General features: G+C 36.8%; 3 protein-coding genes across 3 annotated transcripts; all 3 read right to left on the bottom strand.

The window, feature by feature from the left end:
- Positions 1-3915: 3915 nt before the first annotated feature.
- On the bottom strand, positions 3916-7033 carry LOC107481084 (uncharacterized). The gene is made up of 7 exons (XM_052258530.1): positions 6825-7033; positions 5526-5898; positions 5222-5418; positions 4886-5101; positions 4695-4787; positions 4518-4619; positions 3916-4392 (listed from the first exon to the last, which is right to left on the bottom strand). The coding sequence occupies exons 2-7, from the start codon at positions 5887-5889 to the stop codon at positions 3916-3918; spliced, it is 1449 nt and encodes a 482-aa protein (XP_052114490.1). The 5' UTR covers positions 5890-5898; positions 6825-7033.
- Positions 7034-8455: 1422 nt separating this feature from the next.
- LOC110272503 (uric acid degradation bifunctional protein TTL) lies at positions 8456-15297 on the bottom strand. Its single transcript, XM_021139245.2, has 5 exons — positions 15215-15297; positions 10336-10553; positions 10095-10196; positions 8908-9001; positions 8456-8805 (listed from the first exon to the last, which is right to left on the bottom strand). Exons 2-5 carry the CDS (start codon positions 10492-10494, stop codon positions 8627-8629), a joined length of 534 nt encoding a protein of 177 aa, XP_020994904.1. The 5' UTR covers positions 10495-10553; positions 15215-15297; the 3' UTR covers positions 8456-8626.
- On the bottom strand, positions 10569-14579 carry LOC110278784 (uncharacterized). Its single transcript, XM_052259453.1, has 2 exons — positions 11601-14579; positions 10569-11504 (listed from the first exon to the last, which is right to left on the bottom strand). Exon 1 carries the CDS (start codon positions 14371-14373, stop codon positions 12166-12168), a length of 2208 nt encoding a protein of 735 aa, XP_052115413.1. The 5' UTR covers positions 14374-14579; the 3' UTR covers positions 10569-11504; positions 11601-12165.
- Positions 15298-16303: the final 1006 nt, after the last annotated feature.

Raw genomic sequence — 16303 nt, 5'->3', positions numbered from 1 at the left:
TAACCCCATTTTTTCTATAAAAATGAGTAAAAAATGTTATTTATGATTTCTTTGTTTGTCTTCTTTGGTCTTGTGTACGTGACTTGGTATTCGGTCAATGAAAAAGGTAAAAGTTAAGGTGGATGAGGGTGATCCTTGCTGTTGGGTGAACGAAAATGTGAAGAGTCAGATTTTTTGTTTTAACGATGTTAAGTAGGTGAATGTGCTTGGTTCAGGGATGTGGTTCAAGAATGTGGAGTGAAATTAAAATAGAAGTGTTGCTGTGTGGGGAGAGTTATTTTGTGTGTGTGAGAAGTTGAGTAATTGGCCTTATTTTTATTTGTATAATTGTTTGCTTACGGAACTAGGTGTAAGATTTTCATTTTCTGACTTCCAATATGGTGTGTTGTTTTGGTTGAACTGTGCTCCAACACAGTTACATCCGAATTCTTGGGACTTTGTTAGGGCTTTTGAGATTTTGATAGAGTTATTAGAACAACCTCTGTCGCTGAGATTTTTTTCATACTATTTCAAGCAAAAGGGGTTAGGAAAGACTTGTGAGCGAACTTGAGTAGTCACCCTGGCAGATCAATAGTTGTGTTGTATAAATCATTGTTTAAAGACTTTAAAGTAATATTTGTGAAAATTATAAGTGTTTTGGATGAATTCCCATTTTATTTGAACGAGTTTTTGGAAGAAAGGTTCTCATTTCTTGGTTCTTGCACATGAAATTTAACACACAAATGTAAAGTGGATACTATTACTCCGAAAGAATTTAAAGTTGGTCTTTCGAGAATGATGTTATATGAACTAGGGCAATCCACTATTAAGTACTAAATATCGACAGTTTTTTATTGGGGACTTCCCCATTGTAGTCTTTAGCCAGATATTCCTGAGCACCGGAACTCTTTTTCTGAAAAATTTAACCAGTTCTCTAAAGGAGCGTTGTTAGCCTTATCACACAATTTTATTTTTTGAAAGGTTGAATAAAATAAGATATCGATAGTACTACCTGGATCTAATAATACTTTTCTTACCAACAAGTCACTAATTTGAACAGATATTATCTCCGAATCGTCAAGATTCAGACTTTGTGAGTAGGTATCAAATTGTGTAAAAATGATAGCTGTTGTTGCCATGTCTTTCGTTGCAAGATGAGTTATTCCTTCTTAATGATGAGGGAAAAAAAAGTAAACAAATGAATTAGAAGGTGTGAATATATATTTTTTAGGAAAAGCTCTACATCCATGTATTTTTTACATGGTTGTTAATCAAGTAATTTCCTCCACACGCGCGTCCTCCACCCCTCACTCGTTTGTCATACACGCGCTACATATAACGTGCTGCAACCTAAAGTTTTGCTCAACATAAACCTTTTGTTGCAACGTAAACCTCCTGTTCTTCCTCCTCCTCCTCCTCCTCCTCCTCCTCTGCTTGCGTTCTTCCTTGTTGATCTGCATTGCCTTCGTCATTCTTCTCTGGTCACGTTCATCTTCTCGTTTTCTTATTTCGATCTGGTTGCATTTATCTTCATCCTATTCTTCTTCGTTTTCTTCTTCGATCTGCACTTCTGAATCGAAACAATAAATGACTCAACTTCAAATCAGGAGAGCGATTTGGATTACTCTTCTGAAAAGAATCAAACTGACAAAGTTTGGATTATTCAATTTTGAATCGAATTGAATGGAATGCAATTGCTAATTTGAATTGAATTAAATGGACAAAGGTGTACTGAATTGAATTGAATTGAATTAATAATATGTAAACTGTAGGCAGAGTTATTTGAATTTTATTTTATATAATAGATTATGTTTCGTTCACTCATTACTATACAATTGTTTCACCAAGAGTACTGTGTTCGGTTCACCAAGAGTACTGTGTTCCGGTTTACCATGAGTATTGTGTTCAGTTCATTTTGCAGAAAGCTGTTTGAATTTGATTGTATATAATGGATTATGTTTCGTTTACTTAGTATTATACAATTGTATTGGGTTCGATTCACCATGAGTACTATGTTCGGTTCACCATGAGTACTGTGTTCGGTTCACCATGAGTACTGTGTTCGGTTCATTCTGCACTATTCAAAACTCTTCTTCCTCACCTTCTACTGCTTTTTCACCAGAGAGAGAAGGAGGAAAAGACAAAAAAATACAGCAGCAACAACAACAAAATAATGACGATAGGATTTTAGGGTTTAGGGTGTAGAGTTTATGGGTTCAGGGTTTAGTGTACAAGAGTTCAGTGTGTTTCAAACTTTTGGTTCGCCCCGTGTATTAATTTTGGTTCACCGTGTTCATGGTTGAGGGTTTAGGGTTTATGGGTCTAGGGTTTAGGGTTTAGGGTTCAAGATTTTAGGAGTTTAGGGTTTACGGTAGGATTCAGGGTTTAGGGTTTAGGGTTTAGCATTCAGGGTTCAGAGTTCAGTGTTCAGGGTTCGGGTTCAGGGTTTAGGGTTTAGGATTTAGGATTTATGGTTTAGCGTTCAGGGTTCAGAGTTCAGAGTTCAGGGTTCGGATTCAGGGTTTAGGGTTTAGCGTTTAGGTTTTAGGGTGTAGGGTTTAGGGTTTAGGTTTTAGGGTTTTAAGGATTTAAGGTTTATGGGTTCACGGTTCAGTGTTCAGGGTTCTGGTTTTAGTATTTAGGGTTTAGGGTTTAGTGTTTAGGGGTTCATAATTTTTTGGTAAACAGTAGAGCGATTTGGAATACTCCTCTTAAACGAACCAAACTGACAAAGTTTGGATTATTCAATTTTGAATCGAATTGAATGGAATGCAATTGCTAATTTGAATTGAATTAAATGGATGGAGGTGTACTGAATTGAATTGAATTAAATTGATAATATGTAAATTGTAGGCAGAGTTATTTGAAATTGATTTTATATAATGGATTATGTTTCGTTCACTTAGTATTATACAATTGTTTCACCATAAGTACTGTGATCGGTTCATTCTGCAGAAAGTTGTTTGAATTTGATTTTATATAATGGATTATGTTTCGTTCACTCAGTACTATACAATTGTATTGTGTTCAGTTTACCATGAGTACTGTGTTCGATTCATTATGCACTATTCAAAACTCTTCTTCCTCACCTTCTACTGCTTCTTCACCAGAAAGAGAAGGAGAAAAGGACAAAAAAATACAGTAGCAACAATAACAAAAGAATGACGATAAGGAGAAAACACATGAAGAAGAAGGAACGTGAAAAATGAGGAGAACACTACAAGGGAACCGGGAAATAGCGGCGGTTTCTGAAGTGATTTGCGGCGGTTTTAAACCGCCGCCAAACGAGATTCCAGCGGTTTGTTAAGCGTCGCCTATTAGGGAGTGGTTATATGATTTTGCGGCGGTTTTCAAGAACCGCTGGCACAACCGCCGCAAAACCCAAGATTAGCGTCGCAATGTTTAGCGGCGATTTAAAACCGCCGCGATCTGGAAATCTGTGATCGACACGAAATGTTCGGCGGTTTGAAACCGCCGCTGTTTAATGGCCACGGTTTAAAGGCTAATGCATTTACCGGCGGTTTGGAAATGTCGCGGTTTAACAGCCAATGTTTTTTTCAAATGTAACTGGCGGCGGTTTTTAACCGCCGCTATTTCCTAACCTGAATTTTCAAATTTCTAACGGCTAGTTCGCAACCGCCACTATTTTCCAGTTAAATGGCCGCAAAAATACTGTTTTGTACACTGGCAATCCACGCTGTTTTTTATTTCAATGAGCTTTTTTTTCGTTTTTTTTAAATCGTTCTTAATATTAGTAAGTTAAATTATTTAAAATCTTGAAAAATAAATTGCAGGGTAAACGACAATAGCAAAACCATTAATTTAATTAATATAATTATCCGAATATCAACAAAGTGTACTCCTTACTAAGAGTTGCATAATTAACAAAATAAAAGTGTATATCTGAAAGAAGAAAATGTTCCACAATCCTAAGAACTACTTTCTATTTTGTCCCTCCAACGCACTCATCCATGTTGCGACGTCTGATGGCAGCTTCCTACCTTGCCCTTGAAGTAGACATATCAAAGCACTCTCCATTGCCTGCATCCTGACCTTCCCAGCTGCTACTTCATCCTCCATTGCCTGTCTTTTGGTCTTCTCGGCTGCTACTTCATCCTCCACTGCCTGTCTTTTGGTCTTCTCGACTACTACTTCATCCTCCACTGCCTTCCTTTTCAATTTCTCTGCTGGCAACTCTGCTTGCAGTTCAAGCAGCACCCTTTGGGTCTCCTCCCTTTCAAAACCATTGCTCTGTTGATTGGAATTCATACCGAAGACTTGACTAGAAGTCGGTCCCAACCCCATTCCACGCACCCTACCCGGGCGCTCTCTTCCGAGAGCTTGAGCAAGCGAATCATTCTGGGATAACAGTCTAGAAGATTCATCGCCTTGCTCAATAGCCTCAATTCTTTCCTACACACATAGATAAGCAATTAAGAGCATTTATTAGCTAGTCGCTAACCGCACAGACTTCCAATAAAATTTTAAAAATTAAAACATAGGAGAAACTACTTCCTGATTCTGAACACATTACTTACTCCAATAGCGCGAGCTGCATCATGGATATAGGAGCCATTGGTTTTTTTGTGCGTTAAGAGATACAACTCTCCTCTACTAACTATCCTCCCTTGTCGTTCCGACTGTACCAATAATGAAGACAAAGTGAATAGGGTAGAGGAACAGATAGTTCAAAAACATTCCCAAAATTAGATTACCTCTTCTTCTCCGAGCCTTGCCAAGCTTTTCGATCCACCAGTGTGGGTGTAAAGCTGCTTTGATCGATTCTCGGCATTTTTCTTACACTTATCCTGTCATGCCATTAATTTAAGAGTTACTAGACACTAGTTCTGACGAACTAAATGTGACATAAATGAACTTTGTCTGTTATGAAACATAACTATATTACCTGTGTCTCTTCGCTGTTGCGATAATCGAGAAATCTTTTCCAATGGTCTGCAGTAATTCCATCTGGGCGGTTTTCAATATTTGCTGCAAGTGAAAGTTCTGCGTCATAGTAGCGATGGTATAATCTGTTTCTTGTTTCCTTCCAAGCCCTTCCTAGCATCTTGGATATTATACCTTTTATAATTCCTCTACTATCTTCTTCAAAATGGAACATTTCCTGCAACATTAAAATTAAACAGTGAGTAGTGTTCAAAGTATGAGTTTGGAATGGTACGAAGAAATAAAAATAACATTTTATCTTTACTATTTCATTATAGACTTTGTCCCTGGTGCGAACCTTTCTCCAGTCCCTCTCGTGAATTGGGAATTTGGTGTAGTCAGATCCTAGCAGTCCCATAACGCCGCTCAGTAGACCTGCTTCATCCCCAACTGGTTGCAGTGCATTGTTAAACCTGAGTACGACCTTTCTTCCGTTAGGTGGCTTCATAGCTTCCTTCACACTCAGTTTGACCTGTTTGATTGTGCCATCGGATTCTGTAAAATATATTAATTCTTAATTAGCTACCATTGGAGTCAAGTTGCGAATACATCATAGAGAAATAGGGCAATGAAAAGTAGAATTAAATAAAGTTCTCTTATACCAATTGTTTTAACATCCCAAAATTCTGTGGTCTTGCGTCCCTTGCGCTTCTGAGCATTCTGTGCAGCAAGAAGGTTATCAACATGTTGGTCAAGAGAATCTACCTCATCTGCTTCCTGGTCTACCTCTTCGGCGTCCGGCTCCGAGTTTTGAACATCATTCATGGAAGCTTGTGGAGCAGGCAGTGGTTCGGTTCGGGGCGGACGAAAGGGGCGCAAAGATGAGGAGGTGGGGGCACTAGAATTGGATGGTAGAATTGGGCAGTCCGCTCTCTGGGAAGTTGAAGCTGCATTACCTCCCACTTGAGGCTGTTGACATGCACTGTCTATACGGGCTTTCTTCGTGAAACGACCTACCCGAGGCATCTTTCCCAACTGCATTCGAATTAAAACGAAGTAATAACAATTAATTATATACATAATAATATTAATTGACATGCAAAAAGGACACCGGCATACCCCGGTTACATGAGTACATGAGTTGAGATAGCATGTTAACAAAGAAATCAAATATGTGGGGCATAAAAAAAATTAATTTATTCACAATTAATTCAATTATTTATGTTAAATATAATTATTCATGTATCATTTTTATTAACCCGAATATAACAATTAATATTATACATCATAATATAAATTATCAGAGGTCCCAACTGCATTCGAATAGAAAATAGTACAAGATTAGTACACATAAAATTCGGGTTCTTCCAAACGTACTCAAAAGTACAATAATAATACTCAAAAGTACAATAATAATACTCAATTTAAAATAGAAAATAGCACTTCAATGTGGAATTACAACAAATTCTTGAAGAAGCTTAATTAATTAATCATATTAATAGAAAATAAATCTAAATAGACATTGCAACGTATGGTGCAGGGCGGCTCTTCATTATTCTCTTCATTAATGAGAGAAATTATGAAAAAAAAAATAACCGGGGGTGAGAGGGAGTCAGAAAGGAAATCATTAGTCAAGACGACAGTAAGATTATGCTGTTTCTTTAATTTTGTTTTTGGTGCCTAAACGTCTCTCATTACTTGCCATTTATTAATTAATTAGTAATTAGTAATCCTAATATATAAGCAGAGTATTTGTTAATTAAATATATAATATAATGGATGTACATCGTAGATAAATGTTATTATTAGGATCAGCAATAGCGTTCTTAAAATGAAGATAATGACAGATTAAAAAAGAGAGAGATGAATTGAAGGTGAGTTGGAGCATGGAACGATGCGGTTGGGGAATGAAATCAGTAGTAGGTTAGAGCATAATAATATTCAGGATTAATCGTGCTTACCTCCAGCGGGATGACTAGTTTGAGGGTAAGAGAGGAACCACCGAGTATCGGACAGCGAGGGAAGGGATTCCAGGAAGTTGGCACACCGCAGAGACGGACGTGGAAGAGAGGTACTGGACGTTGACGAAGCAAGCTCCAATAAGGATTATTGGTATTAGGGAAAAAATAAGGATTTGCTGGGCGGTGGCTTATCTAATTTAAAATTTCAGTTTGTGTTTTTCGGTTTTTTGTAACTTTTTTAAAAGTATTAGTAGGTATTGAAGGAAAAATTACAATTAAAAAATAAATACTTAACGATTATTATTAGTTTGTTATCTATATATTTATAAACAAATATTTATGTTAGTTTTATTCTCAGAGCTCGTTAGGTCTATTTTTTAAATTTTATAATAGACGCTAATAGTTTTTGCTTATTCTCTTCAATTCATACATTAATATAAAATGTTGTTTTGTTTACTCTCTTCAATTCATACATTAATATTATCATTTGCATATCGCTACTAATAAAATATTCAATACATATGACTTATTTGTTTATACATTATAATGATAGATTAATTAATTCCATAAACTGGAATAATATATATGCTTTTTATAAATTTATATTTTATTCTTCATCGTTCCTATTATGGAATTAATTTTTTAAAATTTAAATTAATAAAAAAAATAATATAAATAGTTACAATTTTTAATACTCATTTCAAACAAATGCCTTTTTTTTACTTATTTAAATTTTCATAGTTTTTCCGTTTTTTATTTATTTTATGTTATTTTTTATTTTTAAAATTTATTAAAGATCGAATTCTAAGATTTTTAGATATAAAATTCTAAAATCATATCATAATATTATTTCTTTCAAAATTTAAACTAATAAAAAAAAACATAAATACTTAACGAACAAATTATTGTGTTATGTATATATTAATTTTTAAGAAGTATTTGAGACTATTTTGATTACATATTTGAAGTAATCTATTGTGTTCTTCTTCTCTCCTTTTTTTTACTTTTATATTTATTAATCATGAGTAGTGTAAACTTGAACAGATGATGAATTAAGAGAATTGATAAAAAAGGTTTATTGGTTATTTTAAGAAGCTATTCAAATCGAGCTTTTTACTTTTGCATATTATAATATTCTGACTAGTAAAAGTAAGAATTAGACAACTGTTCCATATATTGGAGTCAACGATTCTCCAGCTTTCAAGAAAATCATTAATGAATTATATGTGTCTTTGGATTAACCTCGTATATTTATAAAAAATGTTTACTATCAAATCAATAAACATTTTTAAATTTCTCTCTGCCCATTTAATATTTTGATTTCCCCTGCTTCATATATTATTATTATTTCGTTTATGTTTATTCAGTGAGATGAAGGAGTAAGGAGGCAGACATGCCCTTGATTATATTGATTCAATTAAAACGTTTATCATAATTAAATAATATATTGTTAACAAAATAACTATTCTGTTGTCTTTTTCTACAAATTAAAAATTTTGGAATGATATCAAAACTCCATATCTAAAAAGTCTAGAGTTTGATCACTGGTAAATTTTAAAGTGAAAAACATAAAATTAGATAAAAAATAAAATAAGATTAAAGATAAAATAAAAAATAAACTTATGCATGCAAAACTTAAATAAATCTAATGTTAGATATATAGTAATTTGAGTTTAATCTATTCCAAATTCATTATCAGAACGTCGAATTCAACCGGCAAAGGAATAATCACAAATAGTCACTTTGTTCAGTTCAGTCCTAATATTTCGTGAGATAAGAGAGACTAATAATAAAGAGTTGAGTCAGCAAATATCATTCTCCTCTGGAGTTTTATTGAGGTCAAAGGTTATGATGGAAGGTTGGTGTCCTTTAGAGACAACCTCATCAGAACTATCTGGCGCAACGTCTTCTTCGAGCATCGAATCTTGAACTACCTCGCCGGTCTCTTCGGAAACATCTAGAGTATTTTCCCGAGACAAACCTGACGGATACACCATAAGCAAACAAGTTATTAGAAGTCACAAATTTTACAAAAAACAAAGCACAAAATAGCACCATGTTATAAACTGCTGGTTTGGCTTACGTTCCCATAGTTTCGTAAGACCTCTTTCTATAAGAATGAATTCCTCCCGAGACGCCGTTTCAAGTTCAACTTGCAGACTATTCTGATATCGTGCCTGCACAAGTTTAATAAAGTTGCAGCTGATAAGGTATAGTAGTTGGTCGCAAAAAATCATTAACAACACTAACCAGAGGCAATAGCTATATACTTCAGCAACATTTAATGCTTCACGTCTCAACTTAAGAACATGCCAAAATCAGCCAGACGACTCAGAGTTATAGATCAGTAATGGACATGCTAGACAAATTTGAATTGACATGGTGGTATAGATCAGAAACATAGGTCGGAAATATATACCAACCTGTTCCTCCATTTCTTTCTTTCTTTCTTTAAATAATATCACTGAAAGTCATACTTAGGAGCGTCCAAGGAAAAGACACTGTATAATACTAGAGTGGTGATTTCTTAGACGTCACATCAAACCAAATGATGAACTAATTAATTAGTCCTTTGAAAATAAGCTAACAATTTCTAAAATACAAGAGAGGCTCAATCTGTCACGTCAAATTATTTTAACAAAAACACTAAACAAACAAACTTTTCTCAACGGGAATAAACAATCACAAAATAATTGTACCTAACAAGTAACAAACATGTTTAGTAACTCAATCATGAAGACGTCATAATCAAATGGGAAAATGATGGGAGGGAAGATGGTAAACACCTACCCCTCATAAGTAACGCACTGCCTCCTCCATTCTTTAATTGGAAGAAGAAACAACAAACAAAAACAGAAACCTGAGTTCAAGGCACACACATAATCACGTAGACAGCATGTTCAAAAGTTTGAGAATTTTTTGCTTAAGAGGAAAATAAATATACTTATCAACATACAAAATGCATAAACAATTATTATTGTAATCTTACAAACAATAGGGTTTTAGGATTGAGTTAACTAGATGCACTCACTTATGAGGTGTTGTTAATAATCAATAATATGATGATGTAACCAGCATCCCCAACAGAGACACAAGTCTTCATCTCATTTCATTCACAACCACATTCTTCTTCCTCACTCGTCTGACAAAATAATTATAATCCCACTCACACTCTTTGCTTTTCTTCCCATTCACTTACTCCCTTATTATTATTTTGATTTATTTTCCTTAAATCATACAGTCACTAGTTTAAAAGATTAGCTACGGTACCTGCACCTCCTCCAGTATTTGTTGCGAAAGGCGCAGGTTCGTGCTAGTGACGAACCCGAAGCCGAATTTTTTTCGGTACTTTGTTGCGAATTGAAGCAATGCCTGCAATGTCCATTTTTCAAATATGTCAGCCCCTTCAGAAAGTGCCTTTTAATTAAAGACAATAAAACATCTGAATTTGCTATGGCAGGTTGAAATAAAGCCAAGCAGCGGTTATACGAGCAGACACATGACAACTTACCTCCCTAATATCCCCACGCGCAATAGTAATAGCATCAAGTAAGTGCATGTGTGCTGAGAATGTGTCCAGCCATGACTGAATGGGCAACTTGTTGAACCACAGGTCTCTTGCGAATGACCTTGATTGCTCGAGTGAGGAGAACGGGGAGGCCTCAATCATCGCCTTGCAAAACAAGACGCTAGAGGCACAAAGGAAGAGGTCACTCTCTTCAAATTTCCCTGGCAAAAAAGATCAGATGAGTCAATATATAGGGTCAATTACAATCTAGTAACATCTTAATTGATTAAATAAATTGAGCAATACATATGTTTAAAAAATCACATTCTCCAGGTAAATTACTTGTAAATAAATAGGAATATACATCAGGTGTATCCAATTTCTAAGAATCTATTATATGCTAGTTGCTAATTAATATTTATGCAATCTTATAACCCTCAACGGTGATATACACTATAAAAATAGCGCACATGTCCAGAATTAGTATCTGAATACATCTATATATAGGCAGCCTCGTCGCAATTATCGATGGCATCAGTGGTTGGTTCCTCCAAATCGGTGTCCCGTCTCAATGACAAACTTTCGATGTCAAACTCAGCCAACCCAGTCAGGATCGGTTGGGGAGAAAATTCGAAATTACATTGTCCTATATCTTCACCCATTTCAAACATGTCCCTTGGGTTCACATGGATTACCACGCTCCATTCTTTATCAGCGTCATCCTCAACATAGTACACTAGGCGAGCCTCAGAGGCAAGAATATAAGGTTCATCATCTTCTCGATCACCGGTATGAATTGGATGAGAGAAGTTAACCACTGTGTGTCCCAAAGAGTCCCTTTTTATACCTCTGCCAGATGTGGTGTTTGCCCAGATACATCTAAACAAGACGACTGTGAATTGACCACTGTAATTTAGCTCAATGATGTCCATCAGCTTTCCGTAATACGAGACGCTACCAACGGCAACATTACTATCGCGCTTGCTTGCGTAACTCCTAGTGTCAGAAGTGACATACACCCCACTATTTTGGGTTTTCGACCCTTCCTCTCTCGATAGGGTTCTGAACTTAAATCCATTTACGTTGTAGGATGTATAGCGGCTAACTTGAACATTGGGCCCACATGCAAGCCACTGCAATTCGTTTGGGTGCATGCTGCTTTCCAATGTAACCTGGAAGTTAAAGTATTGAATATTCATTATCTTGGGATACGAATAATATGACACCATTATTAATATGTATGTGTATAAATGATTGAGACGTTTCACCTTACGATTGAACCAATCAGAAAATTCTCTGTGCACAACATTGTCTATCTTAGACTCTGACCTTGTCTTACTTCGTAACTTTCTCTTTGTGATCGCCCTAAACTCACTACAAACGTCACAAAAATGTCACGTCAGGTTCTCCAACCATAGAAAATCAATACGAAGTAGATACTTTCAAATGCACTTACTCAAGATATTTTTCCACGGCCAGGCAATTGACCAATACGTGACGGTGAGCTTGTAATTTTTCAGTTGGTGTGAGGGTGTAAAAAGAAGCAGCCCCGACCGCCTTTCCAACCTCTGGGAACATGGTTGCACTCTCATCAGGCATGACTTCACGCGGTCGATCGTCAACATGGGATGGTCGATTAATCCTACTCTCAACATTATCTAAGTACCTTGAACAGAATACGAGAATCTCTTCGGATAAGTATCCCTCTGCAATTGAGCCCTCTGGTTGTGATCTGTTACGCACGTACTGCTTGAGACGACATAGGTACCTTTGGGAATATAACACGTGTCATAAGCACTAATTAATGGCAAAATTAATAATTTTGTTTGATAATTACCGTTCAATTGGGTACATCCACCGATAATGCATTGGCCCACCGAGACGCACCTCCTCGACCAGATGCACTGTCAAGTGAACCATCACTGTGAAGAAAGAAGGAGGGAAAATCGTCTCCATACGACACAGAGTATGAACCACGTGACTCTGAAGGAGAGGAAGTTGTTGAGGGTCTATGGATTTGCTGCATAATCGACGAAAAAAAGATGACAAATCCGCCAGGACAGAAGACACTTGGAGAGGCAATGCATTCCTTAACGCGATTGGAAGTAGATATTCCATTAGAATGTGATAGTCGTGGCTTTTCAGCCCCGACAACTTGCGCTGTCGTAAATCCACGCAGCGGGAAATGTTGCTAGCGTATCCATCTGGAAAGACTACGTTCTTGATAGTCCGTAGAAAGAGCTCCTTCTGTGAATTGGTCATGGTGAAGATGGCAGATGGGTACTTTCCATCTTCCCGTGGCCACAAATCATGCTTGATTCCCATCGACTGGAGGTCTCTTCGAGCTTTAATATGGTCTTTAGACTTACCTTTCTCGTTCATTATGGTGAATACAATGTTGTCGCAGACATTCTTCTCTATGTGCATGACATCAAGGTTGTGACGCAATTCATTGTTCTCCCAATATGGCAGCTCAAAGAATATACTCCTCTTCTTCCAAGGAGTCTCGTCTTGCATGGGAGTTTGCTGTCCGCGTGTCCTTTTCCCCGTAACCGATTGCACCTTGCCAAATTGGACATGCACACCCTCTAACTGCCCGAGAATGTCTCTACCAGAGACTCTAATCGGCGGACCTCTATCCTCTAACTTTCCATCAAAGGAGTACCGGTCTTTTCTGTATTTGTGTTCATGATTGAGAAAGCGACGATGACCCATGAAACACCATTTCTGGCTGTGTGTAAGGCGGTTAGTTTCAGCATCCAAATTGCACGCAGGACAAGCTCTCCCACCGTACGTGTTCCACCCAGATAAGTTCCCCAACCCTGGAAAATCACTGATTGTCCACATCAACACAGCTTGCATCTTGAAGGTTTTTTTCTCAACTGCATCATAAGTTTCAACACCCCTCCATAATTGCTTCAACTCGTTGATCAACGGCTCTAGGTACACGTCTATGTCATTTCCAGGCATTTTAGGACCAGCAATAATCATAGAGAGGATGAACGAAGTGGGTTTCATGCAAATCCAAGGCGGCATGTTATACGGGATAAGAACCACTGGCCAAATTGAGTACTTCGAGCTCATGTTCCCAAAAGGGTTAAAGCCATCGCTAGCTAATGCTAGGCGAACACTACGCGGATCACGAGAGAAGTCGGGATATCGTACGTCAAATGACTTCCATGCCTCGGCGTCCCTTGGATGCCTATACATACCATCAGAGTTAGGACTTCTCTTATGCCACAGCATGTCAACGGCTGTTTTACTAGACATATATAACCTCTGCAATCGTGGAATAAGGGGGAAGTAACGAAGAATCTTCGCCGCTTGTGGTTTGCCGTTCTTCTTGACAACCGTCTTGATCCTCACCATAGAGTTCTTCTTAGTCTTATGCTTCCATCTCGATGTCCCACACTGCTTGCATTTGGTCAGCTCTTGGTCGTTGCCCTGGTATAGCATGCAGTCATTTGGACATGCATCTATCTTCTTGTACTCGAGACCGAGTTTTCTTATAACTTTTTTGGCATCGTGCACAGTAGATGGAATCCGGGCATGCTCAAACGCGTCCGCGAGCAATTCCAATATCATTCCGAAGGCCTTATCGCTCACTCCGCACATGGACTTAATGTGATAGAGCCTCACCAAGAAGGACAACTTAGAGAACTTTGTACATCCTGGGTATAACTTCTGCTCCCCGTCTTCGAGTAGGTCGTGAAAGTTGCGGGTCTCTCGACTAGGTTCATTGTATAAGTTAGGCAACTCATCCATAGGGCCGTTGTCCGGTTCATTCTCCGAGTCGTCTTCGGGACCAGGAAGTCCTGAGAAGTTGAATGCATCGTGGACCATATCAAGCATCGGAGCGTTCAAATGTTGTTCAGATTGATCTTCTTGTCGGTCAGAAGAGGGCTCGACCTCGCGTCTCTCACCGTGATGGATCCAAAATGTGTAAGTAGACGGGAAAGGGTTGATCACCAAGTGATCGAACGCATCCTCTCTATTTTGTAAGAGGCGGAAACCACACTTCGGACATGGACAACGTATCATCCCATCAGATGATGCATTGGAAAATGCAAAATCTAAGAATCTGGTCAAACCGTCCCTATATTCTGCACCAACTCGTGACTTTGAAATCCAGCTCTTATCGATATCTAGTTTGATGAAAAAATTGAAACGACGACAAATCGTAATATAGAGTCCAACCACGAGATAACAGTAAGTAATTAACACTTGATATAGAATGGGCAATTGACTGTTAAACCGAATAATAAAACACGCATTTAATAGCATATAGGATAATACAGAAGCACGAGAAATGTAGGAGAAATTTGCTTACTCATTGAAAAATGCTGCACTTTCAAAAAAATTACTGGAAGAAAGAAACTCTGGGTCCGATGGCAAATATTTGAAATGGAAAATAAAATTCGTTCCTTAAAAATAGAAAAAGAAAAAGAGGAATATTATATTAATCTACGAAATAAAAATATATAAGTATATATAACTTGTAATAAATTAATCTTTGACGTACTGGAGGAGATTATACTATAAAAAAAAGGTTAGTTATTATTCGTACCCACTATATATCTATGTGTCAATAAGCTAACATGTGCAGGAAAACTTTTTTTTAACGTGTAATTTCATCAATCAAGCACCAAAGTACATCCCAACATGCATAGTTTTATTATCAAATATACTGCTATACTACTATTGTATATATCTACTAGTATACTTGCATTTTTAACCTATTTCTGACACAAATGGATAATGATTTTTTATCAAGCTTTTAGGTTTTTCAACTAAACATACCTACTTCCCATGATATTATACTGATGGAGTCTACTTGGCAACATTTGAATAATAATGCAGAAATGAAAAATAAAAAACTGACCTGCTTGTGTGCTCTTTTAGTTCTAAGTTCTTCCACAACCTCTAAAGCACGAATGTTGAGATCTGTCTTGCCTTCAAAATCTGCATCCAAAATCATTTACATAGTGGAAAAATAAAAAAAGACTTCAGTTTTCCTCATGGAATACACATATCAAATAATAACATCTCATATAACCATGCTCAGCAAAAAGGGGGAAATATAAAAATATCAAGCGTACACAACTGTCACAAAAAGAAACGAAACAACTCACTCATAGTCAAAACTGAATAGTATTCAAAAACTGAATATTACTTGATTTTGGCATTCAATTAAAAAAGAAACAACTCACTCAGATTGCTAGCAGCAAAAAAAAGAAATAAAATACATTTCACGTACAAATCTGATGGAAAATAAAGAAATAAAATAAAATAAAATAAAAAGAAACGCTGAACACGAGTATGCACAATTTTCACATTTAACTAAAATCAAATAACTGAGTAACTCGCTTGATATGCTAAACACAGCGAAATTGGGTCAAAGGTATGCACCAAAACACTGTTCAACGCAGCATTCATACGCTAATAAGCAAATTCGCAATAAAATCTGAGGAGTACAAAATGCGAATACATAACTAAAGGATGAATAGAAACGAGGAATACAACAGGCCTTCCACATTCAACTTGTAACAACTAATAGTAATGGAAGTATGGAACCAAATCCACTATTCACTATAACACTCTCCGAGACAAACTATAATGTCATTTTACATATACTAATCACCCATTCAACAAAATCCCGATGCCTAGCCTAAGGGGAAAAAAATGCAAAAAAAAAAAACAAAGATAATACAACATGATCCTCCAATTCAACTAAAATCAAAATATATCAAATAAAAATATAAAAATCAATACTTAATAAATTGCCCAAAAGACTTTGTGCAAGACCCTTTGGTTCTACTCTATTGTAATACCTGTCACAGCTGCAGCTACAGGAATACACCCCAAGTAAATTATTCCAGAGCTCCGATATACCCGCTCGTCAGAGAACCTGATTCAATGCAAACAAATTAAGTTCAGAGAAAGTCCGAATTTAACTCCGAAAATTAGAGAA

The sequence above is a fragment of the Arachis duranensis genome, chromosome 3, assembly GCF_000817695.3.
Source record: "Arachis duranensis cultivar V14167 chromosome 3, aradu.V14167.gnm2.J7QH, whole genome shotgun sequence".
Taxonomy (NCBI): domain Eukaryota; kingdom Viridiplantae; phylum Streptophyta; class Magnoliopsida; order Fabales; family Fabaceae; genus Arachis; species Arachis duranensis.
The sequence above is the reverse complement of the archived record's forward strand: the minus strand, read 5'-3'. Positions and strand labels throughout refer to the sequence as shown.

What these genes read in the sequence shown, in the direction of transcription:
- LOC110272503 (XM_021139245.2), bottom strand. Translation starts at nt 10,494, where the DNA reads ATGATTGAGGCCTCCCCGTTCTCCTCACTCGAGCAATCAAGGTCATTC. An exon ending in CGCGTGGGGATATTAGGGAG is followed by an intron (nt 10,197 to 10,335) that starts GTAAGTTGTCAT and finishes TGGACATTGCAG; the next exon opens with GCATTGCTTCAATTCGCAAC. An exon ending in AAATACTGGAGGAGGTGCAG is followed by an intron (nt 9,002 to 10,094) that starts GTACCGTAGCTA and finishes AAACTTGTGCAG; the next exon opens with GCACGATATCAGAATAGTCT.
- LOC107481084 (XM_052258530.1), bottom strand. Translation starts at nt 5,889, where the DNA reads ATGCCTCGGGTAGGTCGTTTCACGAAGAAAGCCCGTATAGACAGTGCA. An exon ending in ACGAGAGGGACTGGAGAAAG is followed by an intron (nt 5,102 to 5,221) that starts GTTCGCACCAGG and finishes TTAATGTTGCAG; the next exon opens with GAAATGTTCCATTTTGAAGA. An exon ending in ATGCAGCTCGCGCTATTGGA is followed by an intron (nt 4,393 to 4,517) that starts GTAAGTAATGTG and finishes CTATGTGTGTAG; the next exon opens with GAAAGAATTGAGGCTATTGA.
- LOC110278784 (XM_052259453.1), bottom strand. Translation starts at nt 14,373, where the DNA reads ATGATACGTTGTCCATGTCCGAAGTGTGGTTTCCGCCTCTTACAAAAT.